This window comes from Callorhinus ursinus, unplaced genomic scaffold (genome assembly GCF_003265705.2).
Source record: "Callorhinus ursinus isolate GAN/ISIS: 27379988/994484 unplaced genomic scaffold, GSC_fseal_2.0 scaffold8, whole genome shotgun sequence".
NCBI lineage: Eukaryota > Metazoa > Chordata > Mammalia > Carnivora > Otariidae > Callorhinus > Callorhinus ursinus.
In genome coordinates, this window is record NW_027397070.1 from 65,293,434 (window position 1) to 65,308,968 (window position 15,535).

A 15,535-nucleotide genomic window follows, 5' to 3' on the forward strand; every position below is an offset into this window, starting at 1 on the left:
CCCTCCACGAGGGAGGAGAGAAAGAAAACAGCTTTATTACTGAACAAGCATTAAAATGGAATGTCATGCACGTCGTGGGCAGTCCACTAAGAGATTGCAAAGATAGAAGGAAATCTCACCTTTTTCTATAGCCAAGCAGATTCTGTCCATCGCATACATGTTTCCTGACAAACAATAACTAGTTCTTGAGTAAGGGGATTTGACAGCGCCATCTGTCACAGATAGTTCGTCCTAGATTCACCTAGTAATTTGGGTGGCCATCTGTGTTAGCTAATTGGCTTTATGCAGAGGAAAAACAAATCTTTCATATCTTTACAACAGGAGTTGGTTCTGCAGCTAAGCGCAAGGTGTGCAGCAAAGTTAGGCTCCTACCTTCCCACAGAAACTGGAAGACGAGAGGTGCTCTCTCCCTTGATGTACATCTCAAAGAGGTATCTCCCAGGTCCTTGAGGAAGACCTTTCCTGGTTAGAAAGCTGGCAAGAGGCTTATTTTGCTTCTAAAAAAACTCACACACTTGGGGCGCCTGGGTGGCTCAGTCAGTTAAGTGTCAACTCTTGATTTCGGCTCAGGTCATGATTTCAGAGTCCTGGGGTTGAGCCCTGCATCTGGCTCCATGCTCAGCAGTGGGTTTGCTTGAGATTCTCTCTCCCTCTGCCCCCACCTCCCTCTATCCCGCTTGTGTCCTCGTGCACTCTCTCTCTCTTTCAAATAAATAAATAAATAAGATCTTAGGGGAAAAAATCCACATACATTTCAAAGAGACAGAGAAAAAACTTACAAACTTTTTATTAAAGTATAATGCCCTAAGAAAAAAGGATGGGAGAGAAGCCTCTTCCCTTGTTGTCAACAGGGAGAACGAAGCTTCTTATTTTTAATTTGTACTTGTCCTTAAAATATACATATAAAGAGAAAGAGAGAAACAATGAGAAAAGAATGTGATAAAAATTTAAAAATCAGTGGATCTGAGGGGAAAAAAATGTATAGGAGTTATCCATGTTGTTTTTGCAAACTTTCCATAAATGTGAAGTTATGTCAGTGTAGAAGTTCACAAATAAGTAAACCGTAGTTAGAAACACACTGGGGGCGGAAGAAAGCCTGGTGAGATTTCAGTTTTCCCTATTTTTTTTTGTTTTTGTTTTTTAGATTTATTTATTTATTGAGAGAGAGAGAGAGCTGGGGGGTGGGGTAGGGGAGGGAGAGGGAGAGAGAAACTCAAGCAGACTCTGCACTGAGCCCGGAGCTCAAAGCGGGGCTTGAGCCCATGACCCTGCGATCAGGACCCTGAGATCGGGACGTGAGCTGAAGCCAAGAGCTGGACACTCAACTGACTGCCCCACCCAGGCGCCCCTCAGTTTTCCATCTGAGGCACAGTTGCCTTAATAGTCTCTTTTAGGGTTTCCGTGCAAGTTACAGGTGACTTGTGATTATGAATTGAGCTCAGCTAGATCTGTAAGGACAGGACATTGGAGGATCTGATAAATGTGAGGCTCTGCAAACGTGGCTCTCTTTGTCGCTCAGCCCCACACAAACACTGAATAAGACCATTTGAGTGCAAGCCCTTCATGACTTCCTTTAAGGCCCATGACTGCTCCTTGCCCAGAGATGTTCATCATCCCAATTGTGGTTATGGTTGGAAGAGGAAATTCGAGCATCTGTCCTCAGTGTCTGGTCATAGAGATGACTGGTGCCTTCTTTTCTGGGCAAGGAAGTAAACTGAGCCCAAGCTGGTCTGAAGGCCAGTTTGTCCCCCAAAAATCTAACTGAAGGGTGTGGGGCAGAGGAAGACTTTGGCATCAGTGGAAATCAGGGCTTTCAGGTTGCAAGTAACAGAATCTAGCTGGACTTAGCTGACACAAAAAGAGGAAGTTGTTTTATTTTTTTTATTTTTATTTTTTTAAGATTTTATTTATTTATTTGAGAGAGAGAATGAGATAGAGAGCATGAGAGGGAGGAGGGTCAGAGGGAGAAGCAGACTCCCCGCCGAGCAGGGAGCCCGATGCGGGACTCAGTCCCGGGACTCCAGGATCATGACCTGAGCCGAAGGCAGTCGCTTAACCAACTGAGCCACCCAGGCGCCTGAGGAAGTTGTTTTAAAGATATAAGTGATGTCTACAAAAATCCACAGAGAAGCCATTGGGCATCAGAGGTTGGGAAATCTTAATAACTGATGAAACTTGGTCCTAGGAAGGTAGGGGTCATTAACAAGATATGTTAAGTTGGAAAAAATCATTGTGAACTCATGACTTCAAGAAAGACAGATCTTCAGCTCTGTCATTATGAAAAATGGCTCACCAGCAGCCCTCCGGGGCCTCCCTGAGGTACAGTTGTTCCTCCCTAACACCGCTTTTTAGTACAACTAGCTCCAGGACACTATGGAAGGTACTGGATTGTGTTTTGGGTCAGTAAAAACCTGAGTAAGCCTGGAACATATCTTTGAGGCTAGAAAGCTGAGACATTTTCAGAGATGCCATGGGCAGTGCTGAGAGTCCAAAGGGGGGGCTCTCCACTAGCCCCGCGGTAAAGGGTGAGCATCATGAAAATAATTTTGTGTGCTGGGCATTTCCCATCTGCCCCTTCAGACTCAGTCTCCACTTTTCTCCACCCTGCTCTGGCCTCATAGGCTAGGTCAGCAAGCAAGCTTGCCCTCTCCTGCGCACTGGGTTTGGCCAGTGGGGAGTGGGGTGAGAGGTTGAGGGAAAGAAGACAGAGGCCAGCGTACTCATCCTGTGAACTGGCAGGCTGAGCTTTTCAACCGACATCACTGTGCCTGTGGGCTGCCTGTCCCCTCTTCTCTAGGCCCTAATTAATTATTGCTGGCTTCCTCTTGACTCTGGGACCTAGGAGTGGTACAGAGCACCCTGTTACTGACTCCAGGGTATCTGATTCCCCTTCACCCTGTCCACATCTTTGTAAATAATCCTGTTTTTATTTATTTATTTTTAAGATTTTATTTATTTATTTGTCAGAGAGACAACGAGAGAGAGACAGCACACAGCAGGGAGAACGGCAGGTGGAAGGAGAAGTAGGCTCCTGCCTGAGCAGGGAGCCCGATGCGGGACTCGATCCGAGGAACCTGGGATCGTGACCTGAGCCGAAGGCAGACGCCTAACTGACTGAGCCACCCAGACATCCCAATAATCCTGTTTTTAAACTCTCCTCAAATTACCCACTTTGAGTGTACTTTTTATCCTGCCAAGACACCACCCAACACATTGTGGCTAACTGAAATCCATTGAGTTGGTGAAAAGCCATGACTTCATTATGGACCTCAAAAGAAAAAGATGAGCGTGGATTGGTGTAGACACTGTTGGTCCCCGGGCAGCCACCCCCCTCCCCCGTCTTCCTTGCCAGCAGAGTCCTGATCTGTTCAGGTGGTCACACTGCCCATGAGAGCCAGGGAAGGGGGACGCTATCCCCAGCTCCAGGGGGAGAGCCTTATGAATCCAAATGAGCCGTGATGGTCCCATTCCTCTCGCCAACGATGAGCTAAAGGGCAGGCATGCAAGCTAATTCCAGAATGCCAGGGAGTAACTGCCAAACCCCTAGCATGGAGAATGTCTTAGCCGTGGTGAAAGTTTATTCCTTACTTGTATGCAACATATGACAGGTGTTCCTGATGAATGAGGAATTGTCCTCCCAACTCTGAATCAAGACCCAGGCTCCTCTCACCATCTTCCAGAGTGGCCTCTGGAATCATTATGCAAACCTACATCAAGCCTGGGGACCCCGGGTAGAAGGCACAAAAGATCATGCACGGCAAGTTTTCAAGCCAGGCGTGGAAGACATGAGCATCCCTTCTCTAAATCCCTTTGACTAAAACCCAGTCACATGGCCATACCCAACTGGGAGAGAGCCCGGGAGGTGTCATCTAGCTCTGTGCCCAGGAAATCAGTGTGGTCCAGGCTCTGGCACAGAAAGAAGTCTGCTAGGAGACCTCTGAAGGGCTCATCCCTACTTAGAAGATGCAACCTTCTTCCCTCTGGGGATATTGTCAACTCTGGACTTGACACTTATACATGGAATGCTCTTAGTAACATAAGGTTGATTTGAGGGGAAAGGGCAATGTGGAAAAAAAAAAAAAACCATTGGCACCTGGGTGGCTCAGTCGTTAAGCGTCTGCCTTTGGCTCGGGTCATGATCTCAGGGTCCTGGGATCAAGCCCCGCATCGGGCTCCCTGCTCGGCGGGGAGTCGGCTTCTCCCTCTCCCACTCCCTCTGCTTGTGTTCCCTCTCTCGCTGTGTCTCTCTCTGTCAAATAAATAAATAAAATCTTAAAAAAAAACCCCACAAGTTAGATTAAAATATGAAACCATATATGTTGCAAGAACTATTAAGAAATGGGTTTAAAAAAAAAAGAAAATGGGTTATTTTATTTACCCAAAGGATACAAACATAGTGATTCAAAGGGGCACCTGCACCCCAATGTTTAGAGCCGCAATGTCCACAATAGCCAAACTATGGAAAGAGCCCAGATGTCCGTCGACAGATGAACGGATAAAGAAGATGTGGTGTATATATACACAATGGAATATTACTCAGCCATCAAAAGGAATGAAATCTTACCATTTGCAATGGCGTGGATAGAACTGAGGGTATTATGCTAAGCGAAATAAGTCAATCAGAGGAAGAATTATCACATGATTTCACTCATATGTGGAAGTTAAGAAACGAAACAGGGTCATAGGGGAAGGGATGGAAAAATAAGATAGGACAAAATCAGAGAGGGAGACAAACCATGAGACTCTTAACTCTAGGAAACTGAGGGTTTGGGGTGGGGGGGAGATGGGGGTGGGGGTGGGGGATAACTGGGAGGACGGCACGTGATGCAATGAGCACGGGGTGTTGCAGGCAACGGATGAATCCCTAAACTCTACCCCTGAAACTAATAATACACTATATGGCAATTAATTGAATTTAAATAAAATAAAAAAATTTTTAAAGAAATGGGTTATTTAATGTCTTTAAAAGAAAGACATTTAAATTTTTTATTTTGCTTAAAGTAAGTATAAATGATAACATTTGGCTAGCTGAAACATTTTCAAGGGAGTTGAATCACTGGAAAAGTAAGCAGTAGCTTTTCCGATGCTTCATTTGAGCTCTCCGGAACACAGTCGAGGCAGCATTTGGGGCTTGGACGTTTTATGTAGCTCCAAGCTTTATGTCTCAGGTCTGGCTTTCTGTCTTTCATAGGATGATTCTGAGATTCCATTTACTGAAGAGGATTATCGAAGAAGAAAACACCATCCAAATTTTCTGGACCACATAAATGCCGAAAAGATGGTTCTCAAATTTGGAAAAAAGGTAAGTCTGGAGTAGTAAAGCATCTAGAGTGAGAGAGGTCCTTTCTGAGGCAGCTCTCAGTGTGTATGGCCAGGGCTGGGCCGTTGCACGCGTATCTCAACTCCTTACACGTCTCCGTGTCTAGTGTCCCCACGCCCACAGATCTCTGAGCTTCAGGCTCACCCCAGGATGCGCTGTCCGGTGTTGGCCCAGCCCCCTAAGTTGACAGCCTTGTGTTAGGTCCCCAGGAGAGCTCAAGCCCTCACCCACTAAGGTGTGGGTGCAAAGAGTCCCTTAGCCCAGAAGACGCAAATAACTCAGAGTCAGAGTGGGGAGGAGGGGGAGCTGCTTTTCCCCTTTTTTCCAGAATCTCTCTCACCTGTTTCTTATAGCGGAAAAGTGCATATTAACCTTACCTTACAGATCTGGAGAAGAGGCCTTCCAGAAGTTAAATAACTAGCTCAAGGTCACATAACTAGGATTTGCTGAGCACCATCCTGAGCACTTCTTGGCCCTGTCTGAGCCACTCCGTACAACGGTGTCATATACGTACATAATTATCCCCATTTCACAGATGGGGGCGCTGTGGGAAAGAGGTGCCAAGTGGTAGAGCTGTGGTTCAGCCTCAGATCCATCAGACCACAGAGACGGCGGGATTTATTTTTATTTTATTTTTTTCTTGATTCCAGAGCTCCATCATTCACAGGCAAGGTCCAGATCAACCTGTTACTAAGATATACCTCCAGCTGAGACACTCTTGTAAAAAACAGCTTCTTAGCCCTCGGCTGCAGCAGAATTTATCGTTTCGATACATAGATATTGTAAAACCATTGTATTTCCCATCTTTTGTCAGAATAGATGATAGGAATGCCCTGGTGATGAATGAGTTTACTAAGAATTATTGAGGGTTTGCTCACTAAGTGCCAGGCCCTGTGCTAAATGCTTTACTCATGGTAGTTCATGTAATCCTCGTGTATCTCCTAGATAACCCTCAAAATTCTGTGAATCAAGGACTATTATCATCATCCTCATTTAACTTACGTAGAACTTCTGTAGAACCCCCAAACCTCTAAAGGTTCCATGCACCACGTTTTTCCCATGAGCAGAGAACCCACAGTAGTGATATGTAATCATGGCTCTAAGGTGACACCTAGTGGTCTCAGAGGATATTGTGATAGGAACGTTGTCTCCTATTTTTAAATGACACAAAAACAATTTTTTTTTTAACTCTGTCAATACAAACACTGCAAGTATAAAATATTTAAAGGAAATAACACTTGGATTCAGAGTTCTAGACCCTTTTCTACCCATTAATTTATGACCTTTGCTAACTCATTAAAGTTTTGGAGTTAAATGAATAAAGGCACTAGACTAGACAGGTCTAAATTTCTTCCAATTCCAAATCTTGTGAGTATATTATTTTATTAAGCATTGAGCATTGCCCCAGATAGAGAATCCATGATTTCTTGAACATTTATGTTCAATTATCTAGATGATCAAACACACACAAATAATTTATGTGATAGTCTAGATGATCAAACACACACAAATAATTTATGTGATAGTCTAAAGTGGAGAAATCTTACCATTTTAATGTTTTCTTATAAAAACATTAAATTTGTCTCATGCTCTAAATAATACAAATCAAAACTTTATTTTAAAAATACATTATTCTGGGGGCATCTGGGTGGCTCAGTCAGTCAAATCCTTGATCTCAGCTCAGGTCTTGATCTCAGGGTTTTTAGTTCAAGCCCCAAATTGGTGGGGTGTTTGGCTTTAGAATCAAGGTAATGCTGGCTTCGTAGAATGAGTTTAGAAGTTTTCCTTCCATTTCTAATTTTTGGAACAGTTTGAGAAGAATTAATATTATCTCTTCTTTAAATGTTTGGTAAAATTCCCCTAGGAAGTCATCTGGACCTAGACTTTTGTTTGCTCAAAGGAGATTTTTGATTACTGATTCAATTTCTTTGCTGGTTATGGGTCTGTTCAAATTTTCTATTTCTTCCTGTTTCAGTTTTGGTAGTTTGCATGTTTCTAGGAATTTATCCATTTCTTCCAGATTGCCCAGTTTGTTGGCATATAATTTTTCATAATATTCTCTTATAAATGTATTTCCGTGATGCTGGTTGTGATCTCTCCTCTTTCATTCATGCTTTTATTTGCTTGCGACCTTTATCTTTTTTTTTTTTTGATAAGTCTGGCTGGGGGTTATCAATTTTATTAATTCTTTCAAAGAACAAGCTCTTAGTTTCATTGATCTGTTCTACTAGTTTTGTTTCTGTATCATTTATTTCTGCTCTAGTTTTTATTATTTCCCTTTTTATGCTGGCTTTAGGCTTTATTTGCAGTTCCTTTTCTAGCTCCTTTAGGTGTAAGGTTAGGTTGTGTATTTGAGACTTTTTTTTTCCTTTTTGAGATAGGCCTGTATTGCTATATACTTCCCTCTTAGGACTGCCTTTGCTACATTCCCAAGATTTTGGACTGTTGTGTTTTCATTTTCATTTGCTTCCATGTATTTTTTTAATTTCTTTTTTAATTTCCTGGTTAACCCATTCATTCTTTAGTAGGATGTTCTTTAACCTCCATGTATTTGTGTTCTTTCCAAATTTATTCTTGTGCTTGACTTCAGATTTCATAGCCTCGTGGTCTGAAAATATGCATGGTATGATCTAAATCTTTTCATACTGGTTGAGGGCTGATTTGTGGCCCAGTATGTGATCTATTCTGGAGAATGTTCCATGTGCACTCAAAAAGAATGTGTATTCTGTTGCTTTAGGATGAAATGCTCTGACTATATCTGTTAAGTCCACCTGGTCCAGTGTATCATTCAATGCCATTGTTTCCTTGTTGATTTTCTGCTTACATGATCTGTCCATTGCTATAAGTAGGATGTTAAAGACCCCTACTATTATGGTATGATTATCAATTAGTTTCTTTGTTTGTTATTAATTGATTTATGTATTTGGCTGCTCTCAAGTTGGGGGCATAAATATTTACGATTGTTAGATCTTCTTGTTGGATAGACCCCTTAGTTATGACATAGTGTCCTTCTTCATCTCTTGTTACAGTCTTTGGTTTAAAAATCTAATTTGTCTGTCATGGAACACTACATCAAAAACTAATGATGTACTGTATGGCGACTAACAACATAATGTAAAAAAAATAAAAATAAATAAAATCTAGTTTGTCTGATATAAGTATGACTCCTCAGGCTTTCTTTTGATGTCCATTAACATGATAGATGGTTTTCCACCCCTCACTTTCAATCTGGATGTGTCTTTAGGTCCAAAACGTGTTTCTTATAAACAGCATATAGATGGGTCTTGGGGTTTTTTAATCCATTTTGACACCCTGTGCCTTTGGTTAGAGCATTTAGTCCGTTTATAGTTAGAGTAATTATTGATAGATAAGCATTGACTGCCATTGTATTACCTGTAACGTCGCTGTTTCTGGAGATTTTTCTCTGTTCCTTTCTTTGTTGCTTTTTGTCTTTCTCTTCCACTCAAAGGATCCCTTTAATATTTCTTGCAGGGCTGGTTTAGTGGTCATGAACTCCTTTAGTTTTTGTTTGTCTGGGAAATTCCTTATCTCTCCTTCTATTCTGCATGACAGGCTTGCTGGATAAAGTATTCTTGGCTGAATATTCTTCTCCTTCAGCACGTTGAATATATCCTTCCACTCTCTTCTGGCCTGCCAAGTTTCTGCAGAGAGATCTACTGCTAACCTGATTTGTCTTCCCTTGTAGGTTAGGGATTTCTTTCTTTCTTTCTTTCTTTCTTTCTTTCTTTCTTTCTTTCTTTCTTTCTTTCTTTCTTTTTTTTGGGGGGGGGATTTCTTTTCCCTCGCTGCTTTCAAGATTCCTTCCTTTAAAGATTGATTAAATGGTTGATTGATTTAAGAGAGCGAGAACACAGAAGGAGAGGGAGAAGCAGACTCCCCGCTGAGCAAGGAGCCCAATGCGGGGCTCGATCTTAGGACCCTGGGACCATGACCTGAGCCAAAGGCAGACACTTAATGACTGAGCCACCCAGGTGCCCCAGGATTCTTTCCTTACCTCTATATTTTGCAGACTTTACTAGGATATGTCTTGGTGTTGGCCAGCTTTTGTTGAATTTGATGGGAGTTCTCTGTGCCTCCTGGATTTAGATGTCTGTGTCCTTCCTCAGACTAGGGAAGTTTTCAGCTATAACTTGCTCAAACAAACCTTCTGCCCTCTTTTCTCTCTTCATCTTCTGGAACGCCTATGATACAAATGTTATTACACTTTATGCAGTTGCTGAGTTCCCTAAGTCTACATTCATGATCCAATACTTTTCTTTCCCTCTTCTTCTCAGCTTCATTACTTTCCATACATTTTATCTTCCGTATCACTGATTCATTCCTCGGCTTCTTCCATTCTTGTTGTCATTGCATCCAGTCGGTTTTGCATCTTTTTTTTTTTTTTAAGATTTTATTTATTTATTTATTTGACGGAGAGAGAAGAGAGAGAGAGCACAAGCAGGGGGAGTGGCAGGCAGAGGGACAGGGAGAAGCAGGAGCAGGGAGCCCGATGCAGGGTTCGATCCCAGGACCCTGGGATCATGACCTGAGCTGAAGGTAGACGCTTAACCGACTGAGCCACCCAGGCGCCCCTCGGTTTTGCATCTTGGTTACAACATTTTTTTTTTTTACCTGACTAGTTTTTAGTTCTTTTATCTCTGCAGTGTCTTCTATGCTTTTCTCAAGCCCAGCTAGTATCCTTATAATTGTTATTTTCAATTCTGGCTCAGGCATATTACTTATATCTATTTTGATTAGATCCCTGGCCATGACCTCTTCATTTCCTTTCTTTTGGGGTGAATTCCTCTGTCTTGTCATTTTGTCTAGGTCACTGTTAGAGTGTGTGTGTTTGTGTGTGTGTGTGTGTGTGTGTGTGTGTGTGTGTGTGTGTGTGTGTTAGGAAACCCTGTTATATTTCCTGCTCCTGAGAGTAATGGCTATATTAAGAAGAGGTCCTATACTGTCCAGGGCCTGGTGCTTCAGCAAGTGTTTCAGGGCGTGCACTTTGTTGTTGTGCTTTTGCTGCTCCTTCCCTCTATAGTCAGTCCTCTGAAGAGTTTCTCCTGCAGTGGGGAGTGTTTGGACCTTGTCCACAGTGTGGTAAGTTTTAACTAGGTGTGTTTTGGTTTGCTTGTTAAGAGGCTAGATCCTATTTTCCATAGAGCTGAATCTTTGCAGCACTCTATGATCAGTAAACTTGGTGTGAGCAAGGGGTTTGTGCTGGTCCTCTCAGGAAGTGGCCTGCTGCACTGGTTCTCAGGCTGACTTGCCCTAGTAAAGATGCACCTGCAGGGTGCAGGGGGTGGGGCTTGGCTTAATTGGCTCCAGCTTCCACGGGGGGCACTGCATTGCTCAATGGAGTCTGTCCATGCAGAGGAGAAAAATGGCATCACCCCTCTCTCTCATCCCCAAATAGCAGAGTTCCCACCCACCACTGTTCAGGAAGCCCCCATGAAAGAATGAACCATCTCCCCTCTTGTGTCCCTAGCTTCCATCGGATCCCTGCCTTCACCCTGTCTGTGTCCAAGCTGTCTGCCTGCTAGGCAGCACCATACTCCTGTGTTTTATCTCAGGTACACAGCTGGGTTTCAAAACTCCAAATCTTAGGCACCTGGTGCACATGCACCTGTGCTGATCCTCCGGAGGGTCTCCCTGCATTGTGGTCAGTGCTGGTTTGTCCCAGAAAAGCAGTCAACACAACCGTGCAGCAGTTTGGGGTTTATAGTAAAGTGCAGCAAAAAGCCAGCACCAAGGTATACTGCCCTGAGCAGGTGTCTCTGGTCCTATGCTAATGAACAAGGAGGCACACTGGTGCCTGCCAGCTCTTTTGTCCCTGGAGAGGCTGTACCACCACTACCATTCCCAAATGCACTCCAAGAAGGGGAACACTGTCTCCCAGTGCGACCCAGGGGATCCTCAGACCACACTGCCCACTCCCTCCTTCCATGCAGGAGTACTGCTATGCCCACCAGGTTCTACGCAGCAGTAGTGCAGACTTCTAAAACTTCAGACTTTGGGCTCCAATGCTTGTAAAAACTTGCTGTCATCAGTCACTCTAGTTTTCCCAGTCAGTGGTTTTGGGGAAGTGTTTCTCTTGTGCAATCCCCTGCATGCTGCTTTCTCTGTTTCTCTCTCTCTCCTCTCTCCGAGATCAAGGCTCCCTCCTTTCTGCAGCACCCATGATTCTTTTCTCCCTGGAATCATATCTCTGCACCTCCTACCTTCCATAATGTGGCTTCTTTTGTCTCTCTAGTTCCGCAGTTTGTTCTCTCAGCATTCAGATCGAGTTCTTGGGTGTCTGGAAGGATTAGATATTTATCCAGCTGTGTTGGAGGGATGTGGCAAGCATAGGGTCCCCTTATGCCAGCTTAACTCCTCCTCTAGTGTCATCTTTTTTTGTTCATTTTTCACTGAATTGCTTTTTGGTCAGAGGATGTGGTCTGGGCGGTGGTGATGCTGTAGTATTTGGTGAGATGCTTTGCTACGTAGTACACAGCCAGTGTTGTTTTTATTTTAAATTCCATACGGACTTGAGAAACCTGTGCCTTTCAAACCTGCAATAGGCCAGAGCCAGAATTGAAAATAACAATTATAAGGATACTAGCTGGGCTTGAGAAAAGCATAGAAGACACTGCAAAGATAAAAGAACTAAAAACTAGTCAGGTAAAAAAAAAAAAAATGCTGTAACCAAGATGTAAAACTGAGGGGCACCTGGGTGGCTCAGTCGATTAAGCATCTGCCTTCAGTTTCCATATATGTCTACTTAGGTCAAGTTTCTTAATGGTGTTTTGCATATCTTACTATTTTGGGGTCTCCTGAATCTATCAATTACTAGGAAGGGGTATACTAAAAAATCTCCCACTATGGAGTAAATGTATCCATATCTCCTTGAAATTAAGTTAGATCTTTGCCTTGCTCATTTCAAGGCATAGTCCTGTAACCCCTTCACAGTGTTAGACATTGTTGGAATGAAACTATAAAACCATTTTTTTCTTAATAATTGGGAGCAGGACAATATTTCTAGCCAAGTCCGCAGCTTTCCAGACCATTCTCAGGTATTAATGGAGTCTTTTCTAGTTCTTACAAAGGCTCAGCAGGTTGAATACTAAAGTCATGAGTCTATCATTTGATTTTCAGCTTCTCTCTGGCCTCTCAGCCTGACTCAGCCTCACATGAATGCAGGAGGGAAGGAGGCTAAGACGTGATCAACTCTCCTCCTTTCTCCACCTTAGTCAGCCCCCTTCTCTCCTGTTCTCTGTTCCTTGCTCTACCCCCTGCCTATTTTTTTTTAAGATTTTATCTATTTATTTGTCAGAGAGAGAGAGAGAGAGAGAGAGCACAAGCAGGGGGAGTGGGAGGCAGAGGGAGAAACAGGCTCCCTGCTGAGCAAGGAGCCTAGTGCAGGACTCCATCCCAGGACCCTGGGATCATGACCTAAGCCAAAGGCAGACACTTAACCAAGTGAGCCACCCAGACACCCCCCCCACCTGCCTATTCTTTATCATCATCATTATCACTGTCCTGATCATCTTGTTTTTTCCCTTTGTTTCCCATTTCTTAATTTTTTCATCATTGTAACCGTATTTATTTCAGAATCTCTACTAATTTATTTTCTGAAGGCAATGCAAGTCTGATTTCACTCATGGTGGATTGTTCCCTCATAAGTTTTATAATTTTGGTTTGTGAGCTCATCTTTAGTAAGGTCTTTTAGTACAAAATTTCTATTAGTAAGCATATTTTCTTGTGATTTCTGGAATTCCAGTTGTAAAGATAATCCTGTAATTTGGCATGGATTTTTAAAAATAGCATCTCTTTAAATTGTCAACATCCATTTCTTTATAACTCATCACCCCTAAAAACCTCATGTAAAAGAATTCTCAGGGAAAAGTGGGCAAAATGCACTTTGTATCAAAGTGTAAAGTGTATCTTCCAAAAGTGCTGCTATAAAAGTCTCAAGTGTATTCAGGGATCTGGTGCCTTCAAGATTCATGATGGTCAGTGTGAAATGGGAATTCACAATGAGAATATGCCTTATGGTTTGTAATTGGCTTGACAGTCAATGCTGTGCCCTCAAACCAGCACCCATCTGCTACAGTGAGGTCACCACCCTTGCCCCAGCTGTTGTCCTTTTACTGGGGTTTTAAAGGACAGTGGAGGTCCCCGGGGTGGGGGGAGGTACAGGGAGCTTTGATTTGCCTCTCTGAAGTGCCCCAAGAGTCTCACTGCCTGAAATGCTTTTTATGTTAATTTTTGGTTCTGGAATCCCTACATCAAGCAGGTAATTTAAATGTGAAAGACAAACTATCAAGAAGTACAAGGTCAAGGTTAAATTTCTCAAGGGAGCCTTGGCTAGATTTGACACAATTCCTTGTCACCTTCTTCTGCCACAGGTTGGAGTTTTTCTAGTTCACCCTTTTGTTGTGGATGAACACTTCGTATTGCGGCCCAACTCCTAACTTCACCAGATCGAGTGTTTGTCTCCTCTACCTACATGGATTTCAAAACCTATGCACCTAGATCATGAGACCCTCAACTTCCCAGGGCGCCCACACTGTCCACCCTTCATCACTCTTGTTTTCACTTCTATTTTTGGCCCCTAAGGATAGCTATTATGTCCTTGAGAATTCTGCCATCCTCGAAGGATACTATTGGCATTTTATATGGCACTCCTAGGTATTTGCACTAGGAGGTTTTAGATTTTTTTAATCCCCCATGGATTACCTGGAGCAGAGGAGAGACTCATTTTCCTGATAAAGGTTCCCAGTTTCAAAATGTGTGCTCATGCACTCTGGGAGGGGTTTCCCATGACACCAAGTAATTCGTGGGCACCTGCTGGGCATCCTATATTTCAACTCAATTCTGCCACTATCTTCCTAGAAGTAGCATCAGATCCCACAGGTTTAGGGCTCATTCCTACAAGACTACCCCCCACTTCCAACACCAGTTGTGTTGTGGGGTCGTTGAGCACAACTGTCAAGAAAGAATTCCTGAGATATTGTATGGTATAACTTAGTAAGTTTATTTAAGTAGCACGGGACAGGACCTGTGGGCAGAAAGGACTGCACTTTTGCTGTATGAAGCTGGTGGTTATACGCTTAGTGTTCAAGGGGGGAGGGGACGTGCAGGGGGTATAAGATCATAAATGTTTCTTTGAATTTCTACTTGTAAAACTACTTTTGTAAGATTTCTCTGGTCCTTATCATTCAGTTCCATATTAACCATCAGTGAAATATACAGGCAGTCATGAGACCCTTTAAGAATGTAGCAACCAGGGGGCATGAGTGGCTCAGTTGATTAAGCTCAGGTCTTGATCTCAGGGTTATAAGTTCAAGCCCCACGTTGGGCTCCATGTTGGGCATGGAGCTTACTTAAAAAAAAAAAAAAAGAGTGTAGCAACCAGTACATATTTGATCCTTACCAAAACTATGCAGGCTAGGTTAGCTTCCTGGGCTAAAGGTGGACATTTTTCTATTTCTATCCCTCATCAGTGGCAAGCCCAGGCTATCATCTGTGCTTCTGACCAACTCTTATAGGTTGGAGGTTCCAGTGACCCCTCCCACCTCCCCAAGCCTTGGGTTTGATTAGTTTGCTAAGGGTGGCTCACGGAATTCAGAGAAACATTTTACTTACTAGATTACCAGTTTCTAATAAAAGAATATAACTCAGGAATAGCCAGATGGAAAAGATGTACAGGGCAAGGTTTGGGGAAAAGCATGGAGCTTCTCTGCTCTCCCCAAATCTCCCCTGGTTCACCAACCCAGAAGCTCTCCAAACCTTCTCCTTTTGGGTTTTTATGGAGGCTTCATCATGTTTGAGACAATCATTGATCATTGGTGATTGAACTTGATCTCCATATCCCCGGAGATGGCAGGGGAGCTGGAAGTTGGCAATCAACCCACATCTTCAGGTTGGATCCCAAAGTCACCTGATTAACATAACAAAAGACACCTTTATCACTCTGTTTGCTTGGAAATTCCCATAGTTCTGAGAACTCATGCCAGATATGGAGATGAAGACCAAATATATATTTCTTATTGTGAATCACAATATCCCACCTTATATTGTGGCCCATTACTAAAAACTCCCTGTGTATGTCCACCTCCCCTACTGCATAAGTAAAGATCATCATGGAAGGACCCATCTTTATATGTTCCCTTTCCTGTAGGTGCCAGCATAGTGCATGCAGGTGTGAAGTCTTCACAGATAATTATCCCT

At 43.1% G+C, this 15,535-nt stretch overlaps 1 protein-coding gene across 2 annotated transcripts in view; it reads left to right on the forward strand.

The window, feature by feature from the left end:
• The window catches only part of AK7 (adenylate kinase 7), a 64,972-nt gene that overhangs the window by 18,558 nt on the left and 30,879 nt on the right, over nucleotides 1–15,535 (forward strand). For both annotated transcript variants that reach the window (XM_073895857.1, XM_025870437.2), the window contains exon 5: nucleotides 5,192–5,302. In XM_073895857.1, the coding sequence (XP_073751958.1) occupies nucleotides 5,192–5,302 (111 nt within the window). The remainder of the gene's footprint in view (nucleotides 1–5,191; nucleotides 5,303–15,535) is intronic.